Source organism: Glandiceps talaboti, chromosome 1 (assembly GCF_964340395.1).
Source record: "Glandiceps talaboti chromosome 1, keGlaTala1.1, whole genome shotgun sequence".
Classification (NCBI taxonomy): Eukaryota; Metazoa; Hemichordata; class Enteropneusta; family Spengelidae; genus Glandiceps; species Glandiceps talaboti.
Genome location: NC_135549.1, coordinates 25,684,215 through 25,696,291, shown reverse-complemented (window position 1 = coordinate 25,696,291; position 12,077 = coordinate 25,684,215). Strand labels below are relative to the sequence as shown.

General features: G+C 38.2%; 1 protein-coding gene across 1 annotated transcript; it reads left to right on the top strand.

The window, feature by feature from the left end:
• Nucleotides 1-7,371: 7,371 nt before the first annotated feature.
• LOC144435015 (integrase/recombinase xerD homolog) lies at nt 7,372-8,166 on the top strand. Its single transcript, XM_078123553.1, has one exon. The coding sequence runs from the start codon at nt 7,372-7,374 to the stop codon at nt 8,164-8,166; it is 795 nt and encodes a 264-aa protein (XP_077979679.1).
• The last annotated feature ends 3,911 nt before the right edge of the window (nt 8,167-12,077 follow it).

The following is a 12,077-nucleotide window of genomic DNA, read 5'->3' as shown; positions in this document are numbered from 1 at the left end:
TGAAATTCGAATTAAAGTAGAAGAACTCGCGATACAGTATACAGAGAAAGAAAGAAGATGAAGAACACTACAACGGACAAACTGGGTTACAGAGAGAAGGGCAATATTTATATCAACGAAAACCTGACAGCATTCAAACGGCAATTATTGAATAAAACTAACGATAAAAGGAAGGCTCTACACTATAAATATCTATGGACATACAACGGTAATATCTATGTCAAACAAGCGACCTATCGGTCAGAATAGCTCCGCTGTTTTTTTTTTTTAATTTAATTTTTTATTTTGGTGACATGTAGAAGTGGTTCAGGTCTTCAGCTCTTCACTATGCAGTTTTGTTTTAGCGATGCAATAAAGTGGTTAGTGGTTTCATATGATGTCTCACTATATAAAACACATTTTACACAAAAGTTGGTAATGTATTGTACTTTTATACCATAGTCACCATTTTATAACAAAAATCTACTGTTATGAAAAATTGCACAAAATCTCAGAAAAAAATGACTGGGAAATGCACACAAGAAAAAGAAAAAAAGAGGATTTTGAGGTTGGCTATAAATAATTCCAGTGTCTTACAGCTGTAACCCTGGAAAATTTTAATGATGAATGAAATAAACTAGGGATCTAAAATAATTTTGAGGCAATTTGAATTTCAATTTTCTAACAAATTTACAAAGTCAACAACATTCAACTTGTACTAGTTGTGGTAGATATATATAGGGAAGAAATGTATTAATCGCCATCTTAGTTTCCGTACGGCGACAATCTCAAGTACCCGGAAGAGAGTCATTCTCAGCCATACGTTACAGTGGTAACACTCGTTCATGTTCGGTTACCTTTCACAAAGAAAACACAACGAAATGGTTGAAATGATCTTTTTTTTATTTCTTTTCATCACAACAACAAAATCTGCGTGATCAAAAGTGTTGTAAACTAAACCAGAAAGAATTATCGGACTGGCTAAACTTCCCGATGAACTGGAGTAAGGTCCTACTACTTCCAAGTAAGCCTCGATAGTACTATAGTACGTGAGAAAATCGTCTCAAACTAGCGATACAACTTTCAAAATATAACTTGACATGTCTTCATTTGTTAGAGTTATACAATTCAAGACGGTTTTTCACTCGAAAACAACAATTCTGTGAATAATGACATTCTGAACGCAGCGATTTCTCGGACGATGTTACCACTGTAACGTATGGCTGACAACGACTTGCTTCCGGGTTAGTCCCTCGTGTACGGGTGGATTGTCGGCGATTAATACATACATCGTCTGATATTTTAATTCACAGTGTTTCTTGTGACCGGCGCCTGTCAGCAGACTCTGCCATTTTTTTCATCATTCCATTGTATTTAAACCTTGTACTTGACATTTCGCAATATTTATAATTCTCAACAAAATACCTCAACATGCCTCACTTCGCTCGTACTCAAAGCAGCCGCGCGGTATGATCACTGACACTGATGACATGATGAGAGAGAACCTTTTCGGATTTACATGTAAAACGGGGAAAGATACGCAAAACATAATGCAAAGTCTGAAGCCAAATTAAAGTTGTAATTATTTTAATTATTTTTACTTGCCAAATATTTGCATTTTGGAAAGGCAAGACACGTTCATGTCGTTTAACTTTACATGTGAACTGTCGGCCATAACTTCAACCGCATGCCTGGCATGCCTGGCATGCCTGGCATGCCCTTCCTTACGCAAGTTGTCTGAATTCTGGTTCACTGTCATTCCAAATTGCACGACAATATAGAATTAACCACAAGTTACATGTTATCTGAAAACATCACACTTTTATAGTGGGTCTGAAGTGTGATTTTAGTGAGTACCAAGAACGTCCTGTGTTGATACTCAAGATACTTGCTGTGGAAAATCGCTCGGTCAAATGAGGTCACCTACAGCTTCTGGTCGAATCAGGATAGAGTATGCAAATGAGGATGTTGCGGACTGGCTGATTATGTAGAAGGGTGCAGAATTGGATTTGAAGTTTACAACCCTGTTTCGAACAAACGCTTGTCATTTGGGCGCCCAATGCGTAGAATTATGACTATAGCACATATTACATTGCTTGTTTGACGTCAATAGTGTCTTTTGAAAAGTGGCAGTTTACTTAAAGTCTCGTCGACTGATTTCCAATATGGCGTCGGTCATTATGCTCATTAACATATTCATTTTTTTTTCAAATTACAAAAAAAAAATCATAAAAAATAAAAATGAGGATGTGCTGACTTGAAATTAACAAATCTGAGTAAGCTACCCCCTGCGCATCAACACGCCAGATATCAAAGCAATCTAATAAGAGGTTTTCAAGGAGTTGATGAAAATGACATTTTAAGAAAAAAAATCATAAAAAATTGAAAATGGCACAGATCAACTTGGCATGAACAAATCTGAATAACCTCCCCCAGGGAACATGCACACCAAATATCGAAGAATTCCGACTGTCACTTCCGGAGTAGATAGTAAAAATATAAAAGTTTGACGGACACCTATGATTCACTCTACTCTCTATACCTCAATACCCACCTATACCTAAAGCTACGCTTTCAGCTTTCGCTGACAGCGGAGCTAAAAAGAACAACAAACACCATCTGTCGTTGTTCGCAATGAGAATGATCTGTTGAAAAAAAAGTAACTGAACATGAGATGATCACTCTTGAACTACTCTGACACTTTCCATGCAGTTACCAGAGACAAAAACCTTTTTCATGTTTCTACAGGTACTTTTTCAATTTCCGATTTCAATGATACTTTTTTGAATAGCGGCACTGGACTCTCAATATCCTATACAAATAACGGATCTCTTAAGAACAATTTTGAAGAATTTAAATTAGTTTTCGAAGACTGCATTAAAAACAAGTTCAAATTCATTGCATTATCAGGAGTGTGGCAAATACAGAAGATATGCTTAGTATGGACGATTACTCATTAGTCTCAATGCAGATTATGGTAGAGGTACGGTAGGAATGTACACGAATCTATGCAATATGCTGTCAAAAATTATATTCTGTGCCTAGTGTAGAAACACTGTGGGTAGAATTTACTGAGAAAGATAAAACCCACATTCTTTGTATCATTTATAGGCCACCTAGTGGAGATGAAATGGCATTCATAGATGGTTTAGAAAATACTTGTCATATCAATACTAAATATCATAGTTGTGTTTTAGTCGGCGACTTTCACATCAATGTCAGTAAGGTTTCTAATATCTTCAATAAATATCAATGACTTGTTTTAACTCTTGGCATACAAACTCTCTCTGGAAATGACAACATACATGTATTTTTTAAACACAACGAGCTACGAACCTGATTGATGGACCCTGCCTGTCACACCTGACTGAGACAGGACTGGACTGAGATAATATTAGTATAGGAAATGCAGCCAAGCTGTATCCCTACATATACCGCAGTCAGTACTGTAAGGGGTAGACCATTCAATATCCTCTCCCCGTCCGGCGGGTGGGCTGGCGAGGACGGGCAGGTGGGTGGGTGTTCAGGCGAGAGGGAGGGAGGGTATTTTAGTAAATATAGAAGACGTTACAAAACTACGTCTTCAATGATGTAAAAACAGTTTCAGTTTGGTTTATCCATGGGAGGTATACATAAGGTATACCCTCCCTTGTTTTGGCAGGAAAACCAGGCATTTATTGTTGTAACATATATTGAAATATATAACAAACATTCAGTCTAGGAATCCGATGCATTGAAATTGGTACAAGTTGACACTTGGGCGAGTTGAAATGGGACAAGTTGAAATTGGGAGAGATGATCCGGATTTGTCACCAATTTATGGTATTACAGCACCATGCAGAGTTTCCTAGATCACTAATTACTGACTGTCTGTTTGATTGCGGACACAGCTAATGTACACAAACAATTTCTCACATTCTTATCATGTGATGTGTTTAGCTTGTCTGACGGCGTCCATTACAGTACTGTGCTATATATATGTAGGGAATACGGCTCAGCCGGCGACCATTACAGTACTGTGGTATATCTCAGACTAATGCCGAACCTCATTGCATATACATCCAGAGGTAATCTGAGACCACTATTCTCTGTAGTGGTCTGAGGGTACATGTAATATGCTCGGTCGGTGCTAACGTGCCTCGCTGCATTTCCTATACTAATATTTATCTCAGTCAACGAATGGTGTTGTGACAGGCAGGTAGTCCATCAATCAACTTCGTTGCTCGCTGTTCAGCCTGACGGCCTCACTGTCGTAGTACTGCATTGCCATAGTTCTCTGTGATCTAGCAACTTTACGAGCGCCTTTTGCTTTGAAATTTATATTTTGAACCAAAAAATAATGTTTTGTCCTATAAAAGAAAAATTTTATCCAAGTACTAAATATTTTGCTCTTAAAAATTCTCCCACAGATGTATTGTTCCTATGTCACCCGTGGGCCACCGTACAACAAAGACGAGAAAAAGGAAGACCGAGGCAGGGTATTTAATAAGTGATTCAAACTCACCAGAAAACAATTTTTTTCTTGGCCTTAATTGCACTTTAGAATTTATTTTAAAGAATTTTAGTGTACTTATGGTTTGGCGCCCTCAACGCCGATCATTGTTTAACTGTTACTACTACTGCGCATGTACAACTTGCTTTGACACTGTTTGATCGCATGCAGTGTGTTTCAAAAACTCGTCGTCGGTGATCGAATTCAAAAATGTCATACAACCTCAGACCCAGGGATCAAATAGTATCACATGCACGTGCTACATGCCCAAACGAGATGAAGGAGACAGAGAACTATGGATCGCCAGTAAAACTCTACTTGAAAAATGAAGATGTGGAACCACTATCTCCTGCATCAGTCATCGATAGCTATGCTGATTCTACTGATCGCTGCAACAATCACAACAGCTTATTAAAAGGGGGTAACATTGTTAAAAGACTCAACAAGTTAGAAAACAAAGTCAATACATTAGCAGATCTCATCGAACAGTCTTTGAACTTGCGTGATTATGACGATGTCACTTCCCGCCACAAAGCAGCCAACAACGACCATGTGTTGCGCCCTCACGGGCCGATTCCTCATGACTTTGAAAACATGTCAGCCCACCCAGTGCAGAAATCAGCTTTGCACGACGGAGTACCAGCAGGGACACAGAAGAAGGTGCTAGCAGGTGAGTACGTCGATTTAAGCGATCTACACCCCACAAACTCTTTCAATGCACCAAGCACTGAAAAAATGGAGGTGGTGGAGAGCATACTATTAGAGAAAAAACCCTATGTTGCAAAATCCCTGTTGTCCTACCGCCACCTACTACATCACTGTGATGGAAAATTTGCATGGCCAGCAGTCTATGCATATGACGTTAAATTCCACCATTACCTAGGGGACCATCACTCCTTTGATATTCATATCATGAACCAAGACCTGTATATTACTACATTTATGGATCCTACTGCTATAAAGGGCACTCGGAGGGAATGTTATCGTTGCAGAAGTACTGATTATTTAGCCATGGAGTGTCCATTTCAGGAGGAACTATCCATATCAAAGGAGAAAAAGACGACGTACACGAAGAAGAAAACTGAAATATGCCTCCTATACCAACCCGGAGAATGCAAGTTCCCAAGATGCAAACGACTTCACAAGTGCAAAAAATGTGGTGCAGACTCCCCTCTCATCACCTGCCAGAATTGCATGTCACTTCAAAGCCAAGGTGTGGCAACATGTCCTCATCCAAACAAACAATATGCAAAGAAAATTCTGAATCGGATCCGGGAAGGAGTGCCTATCGGATATAAAGGTCAAAGGCCGGAAACCCCCTTGGTGTCTCCAAATTGAAAAAATGCACTCATCATTCCTGAAACGGTGTCTAAAAAACTCTTAGAGGAAGTCAGGAAAGGATACAAATCAGGACCATACTTTGAACCACCTTACAAATCATTTATCAGTTCACCCCTAGGTGCTCGACCTAAGAAGAATACAAACAAATATCGCCTAATTCATGATCTTTCCTGGCCGCCAAAAGACTATGTTAATGATCATATATCGAAAGAAGACTTCAGTTGTACATACATATCGATTGACACGGCTATCGAGCATATGAAACGATTGGGTAAGGAGTCCCTTATCGCAAAGGTTGACCTCGAAGACGCATTCTATCAAATTCCTGTCACACCGGATGAGTTACTTGGCTGTTCATGGAATCTTAATATTGATGGTGAACAAAAGAAATGTTACTTCTATAGTAAAGTTCTGCCATTTGGATTAAGGTGCAGCCCAGCCATATTTACTGAGTTTGCAGACGGACTCCAGTTTGCCATGGAATCTAGATATCATGTTAACCCTGTAGACCACTGTCTTGATGATTATTTCACAGTAGGACACCCTAATACTGACCAATGTAATACAAACCTCCAAGGAATGCTACTTGCCTGTCATGAACTTGGGTTTCCAGTCAATCCAAACAAAGTCACATCACCATCCACGACCATGGAATCTCTTGGTATTACACTAGATACTGAAAATATGGAAGCATGTGTATCACAGGACCGTATTAATGGGATTACTGAGGAATTGTACACATTGACCCCCCCCCCCAAAAAAAAACAAAGGCATCAAAACGCGAAATTCTCTCTCCTATAAGAAAGTTATCATTCATTACATGTGTTTGCCACCCAGGCAGGACTTTCTTAAGGAGACTGATAGACACTTCAAAGAAACTTAAACATCTGCATCACAAAATCAGACTGACGCAAGCCTTTAAGCTTGACTTCATGCAATGGTGGCTTGATTACCTTCCAACATGGAATGGAGTTAGGATGTTTTATGATAGTTACTGGACAAATAATGTAGACTTACACCTATATACAGACGCCTCGGACATTGGCTATGGCTGTGTATATGGAAAACAGACATTGAACAGAAAGTTCACTGATGAGATACCTGGTTATACACCACAGACCCATTCAATTAATTGGAGGGAACTGTATGCTATTGTTCGAGCAGCAGACACCTGAGGTTCAAATTTCGCTGGATATAAAATTCTATTCCATTGTGATAATTCCTCAGTGGTTGCAATGATTCGCTCTGGCTCATCTCGCAATGAGAAGTGTGCTTCTCTACTCAGAAAGCTTTTCTACATTTGTGCAACAGATAGTTTCCTGATGAATGCCGTTCACATTCCAGGATACAAAAACACTCAAACTGATGCATTATCCAGATACATGTAAATAATAAACAATGATCTACTTTTCTTCACAGGACATGGCTCTTTGAATGCTCGCTGTTGGCTACAGGCTTGTGATCTAGTAGGTAGTGCATACTCGGCTAACACAGACCGTACCTATAACTCAGGACAAAAGTCATATTTGCAGTTCTGAGAAAACATACAAGCCATACCCATGCCTGCCACTGAGGATCTGTTACTTATGTTTATCACGTATCTCAAGGAAGATAGGAACCTAAAGTACAACACCATTCTGACATACCTTTATTCGGTACGCTCATTGCATATCAAAAGTGGCCTTCCAGACCCCCTTAAGGGTCGTTTTCGTATTCCATTAGCTATGAGATCAGTAAAAAGATTTCAAGGACGAGACTCTAAACAAAAGTTGGCAATAACATTTGACATTCTCGTGAAACTGCAACCTTTATATAATGTTTCACGTACAATAGACCTTATTTTGTGGACTGCAATGGTAACTGCTTTCTTTGGACTGTTTAGATCTGGCGAACTTGTAGTTAAACAATTACCTTTTCAATCAACTGTTCATCTTACTGTTAATGATGTTAGTTTTACTGGTACTACAAAACCTATGCATTCTGTAGCCATTATTCACCTTAATCAGTCCAAATGTGACCCATTTCGTAAAGGTGTTGATGTTGTTGTAGGCTGCTCAGGCAGCTCAATTTGTGCAGTGGAGTTGTTACCACGCTTATATTCACAACGTATTAAGGCTGGTGCATCACCTAATGATGCTTTGTTTTTAATGCCAGGTAATAAGCCACATACTAGGTACATACTAGTTAAAAGCCTCAAAACCTCACTCAGTCACATAGGACTGGACTCTAGTTTGTACAGTGGTCATAGTTTCCGTAGTGGGGGTGCCACATCAGCAGCAGCAGCTGGAATTTCAGCCTGGGAAATCAAAGTCATGGGTCGATGGTCTAGTGATTGTTACAGGAGATACTCCTAGACAAGTCTTATCAACCTTTGCTCAACGAATGATTGTTCAACCCAGGGCAATGCCTCACCGCATTCAGTCAGTTCAGTGTACCAGATACTAACCATAAGAGGTTGAGTTAAAAGTTTCGAAGTTTTGAAATGTTAAGATTAAAATTTGTAACAGTTGTAGTTTAGTTGTGTTATGAGTCACATGTTCCTCATGTTGGGAGTTTGGGCAGCTTTTGTTTGGTGATATGTGAATGATACTTTTAACTCATTAAACCAGTTGCCCATTGTGCCCACTCATTTGGTGTGTGTGTCTCTCGTTAATGTGTGGTTACTCACTAATTGCACTTTAGAATTTATTTTAAAGAATTTTAGTGTACATATGGTGTGGCGCCCTCAACGCCGATCACTGTTTAACTGTTACTACTACTGCGCATGTACAACCTGCTTTCACGCTGTTCGATCGATCGCATGCAGTGTGTTTCAAAACCCTCCCACCCAACCCTATTATGAAGATAAACCCACATGTCATATTACCACATTACATCATTTCTATGTTGTTGTTTCCAATGTTATTTTACACTTCTTACTTATAGGGCAGCTTTTGTTTGGTGATATGTGATAGTTTCAGTAATTGAGTTGATTGATCAGATGATAACAGTTGAGTAAACTTTTCAAAGGATGGCGGCTGATAGAAGTATTGAGGGATGTATTTTGACCTAAAAATTGCAAAAACTTCACATTCAATAGGAAATGGTATTCTTCCTCAATTTCATTTGAATCGCAAAGTACACAAATTTATAAATTATTGTAAAGGGTTCCACATAGTGAGTTTTGTAGAAACTTGGGCTACGAGTGAGAATGATTTTGTTGATATGATACCAGGCTACACTGCATACAGCTGTTGTAGACAACGAACTACACAGAAAGGTCGCTATAGTGGAGGTGTTCTTGTACTTGTTAGATCTAATTTCAAAGAGGGTATTACAAAAATTAAATGTGATCTTCAAGATTCTGTTATTTTGCATCTCAGTAAAGAATTCTGGGGACTTGAGAAAGACATTATATTTTGTGTAACATATGTAGTACCAGAAGGTGCCACATTTTATAACAGCGTTAATTACGACAATGGAATTGATAATCTAGAAAATAAACTAATTGAAATTCAAGCTAAGTATTGTAATGCTAATTTGGTAATTGCTGGAGATTTCAATGCAAGGTGTGGTGCAACAGCTGACTTTATCTCAGACGATGATGTTACGTTTTTTGAAGATGTTGCAAATTGTTATATTCCTGATAGTTTTTCAGTCCCGAGGGTAGCTAAAGACACCATTGTAAACAATTTTGGTTTAAGTTTGCTTTTATTATGCTGCTCCTTATCTGTACACTTTCTGAACGGTAGAATACATGGTGACAAGACTGGTAATTTTACATGCATAGCAAATAAGGGCAGAAGTACTGTAGACTATGTGTGTGTGTCAAGTGATTTCTTTAGTGCTGTCAGTAGTTTTGTAATCCCAACTATGCTTGGGTCAGATCATTTCCCATTAAGTTATAGTTTCAAATGTACATTTAGAAGTGAACATTGTGAACCATTAACCTACATTGGGCATCAACATAACAAGGTCAGAGGTAAATATAAATGGAAAGATGATGCAAGTGACACGTTTGAAAACTTTTTCTCATCAAACGACATTCAACGAAAATTGTATGATCTTGAACAACAAGTTGATTTTGATATAAATGGGGTGGTAAAAGATTTATCTGCCTTACTTGAAAAGGCAGGCCAAAATGCCAATATGTTTAAAAGTCACAAATCAAGAAATCAAGATAATCCTAAAGGAGCAAATTGGTACGATACAGAGTGCAAGGATAAGAGAAAAATGAAATTTCATTGGTTAAATAAATTCCGCCATACAGGAAATCCATGCGATTTTGAGGAATACCGAAAAACTCGCAATGAATATGCTAAACTATGTCGGGTAAAGTTTGAAACACAAAATATTTCACAGCAAGAAAAAATGAGAGGTGAACGTAATCTAAATTCCCTTTGGAAAATTTTAAAGGGGTATAAACACACTGGAAATCCACAAAATAGTATTGAAACATCACAATGGTCAGACTACTTCTCCTCCTTGTTAAATGTTGATGTTGGAAATGAGGATGATTTTCATGATATTCATTTTGCCGAAGCGAGTGATTCCCATAGTGACCTAGTATCAGAGGAAACAGGTATACTGAATGCCCCTATCACCAATGATGAAATCATTGAAAGCATCAAAGCTTTAAAAGATAACAAATCATCAGGACCAGACAATCTTCTTGGAGAGTTTTTCAAGGCTACAGGGGAAGTATTACTTTCACTTTTAAACAAAAGTTTCAATAGAATTTTTGACTCGGGGGAATTTCCTACTGGCTGGGCAAGGGGAATTATTATACCAATTTTTAAAAAAGGAGACCCTGAAAATCCGGGTAACTACAGAGGAATCACTCTACTCAGCATTTTTAGTAAAATTTTCACTGGTATATTAAATAAGCGTTTGTATAGATGGGCAGAGCAAAATGGCAAAATCCCAGAGGAACAAGCTGGGTTTCGTCGAAAATATAGTACAGTGGACAACATTTTTATTTTGAATGCCCTTATCCAAAAGCATCTAAGTAGACGCAGATTGCCATTTTACTGTTTATTTGTCGATTTTCAAAAAGCCTTTGATAATGTAGATCATAAAAGGCTGTTCTATAAATTGAGTGATTGTGGGGTAGGTGGCAAAATGTTAAATATGATTAAAAGCATTTATGTAGATGTCAAATCCTGTGTAAGAGTAGGGAACAATATGTCTGACTATTTCAGTTGTAACATTGGTGTTAGGCAAGGCTGCATGCTAAGCCCATTACTTTTTGTATTATTCATTAGTGAGCTGCAAACATGTGTAATGCACTCTGGTAACACAGGTGTGCAGATCGATGAATTGTACGATCTATTTCTTTTGTTGTTTGCAGATGACGTAGTTTTGTTTTCGAACACTGTATATGGCTTGCAAAGACTAATTAATATTTTACGTCAATATTGTGTTAAATGGAAACTGAAGGTAAATGTGGACAAAACGAAAATTGTTGTTTTTAAAGCTGGTGGAACTTTAGCTAAAAAGGAAAAGCGGTTTTATGACGGACGTAAATTAGAATGTGTCAGTTTTTACAAATATCTCGGAATGCTTTTCTCTTGTAGAGGAGTGTGGGGCAGAGCAGTTCATACTCTTTCACAGCAAGCAAACAAAAACATGAACATTTTGCGTAAATTTTGTTATAATTTTCAAAATCTACCGTTAGGCCTGTACTTCAAATTATTCGATTCCCTAGTCAAACCAATCTTAACATATGGAGCTGAAGTATGGGGATACAAATACTACATAGTTTTAGAACGGGTACAGCTGAAGTTCTGCAGAAAAATTTTAGGAGTTAGGACAACTACTTCGTATTGCGCAGTGCTTGGAGAGTGTGGAAGACTCCCGCTCCATGTCCAGTGTGTCAAACGTTGTGTGAAATATTGGTTAAAGCTTATACACATAGACCGTTCCAGACTTCCTTTCAGAACGTATAAAATGCTATATAATATGGATAGAGATGGAAAAGATACCTGGGCATCACAAGTCCGTTTTTTGTTACAATCTTATGGTTTTAATGATGTTTGGATGGCACAAGAGGTTGGTAATCCTGAATTTTTCTTGGCATTGTTTATTACTAGAGTAGTTGAAGTGTCATGCCAGGAATGGAATAATAATGTCCGGAAAGACAAAACTCTGTAGCATTATGCAAACTTTAAATCATCATTACAACCAGAAATGTATATAAATGTATTGCCAAACAGAAAACTCATCTCTGCACTTGCACGCATTAGATGCTCGTCAGAAAATAAGCTTGCTTTCGTTAAAGGTAGAC

What these genes read in the sequence shown, in the direction of transcription:
- LOC144435015 (XM_078123553.1), top strand. Translation starts at nt 7,372, where the DNA reads ATGCCTGCCACTGAGGATCTGTTACTTATGTTTATCACGTATCTCAAG.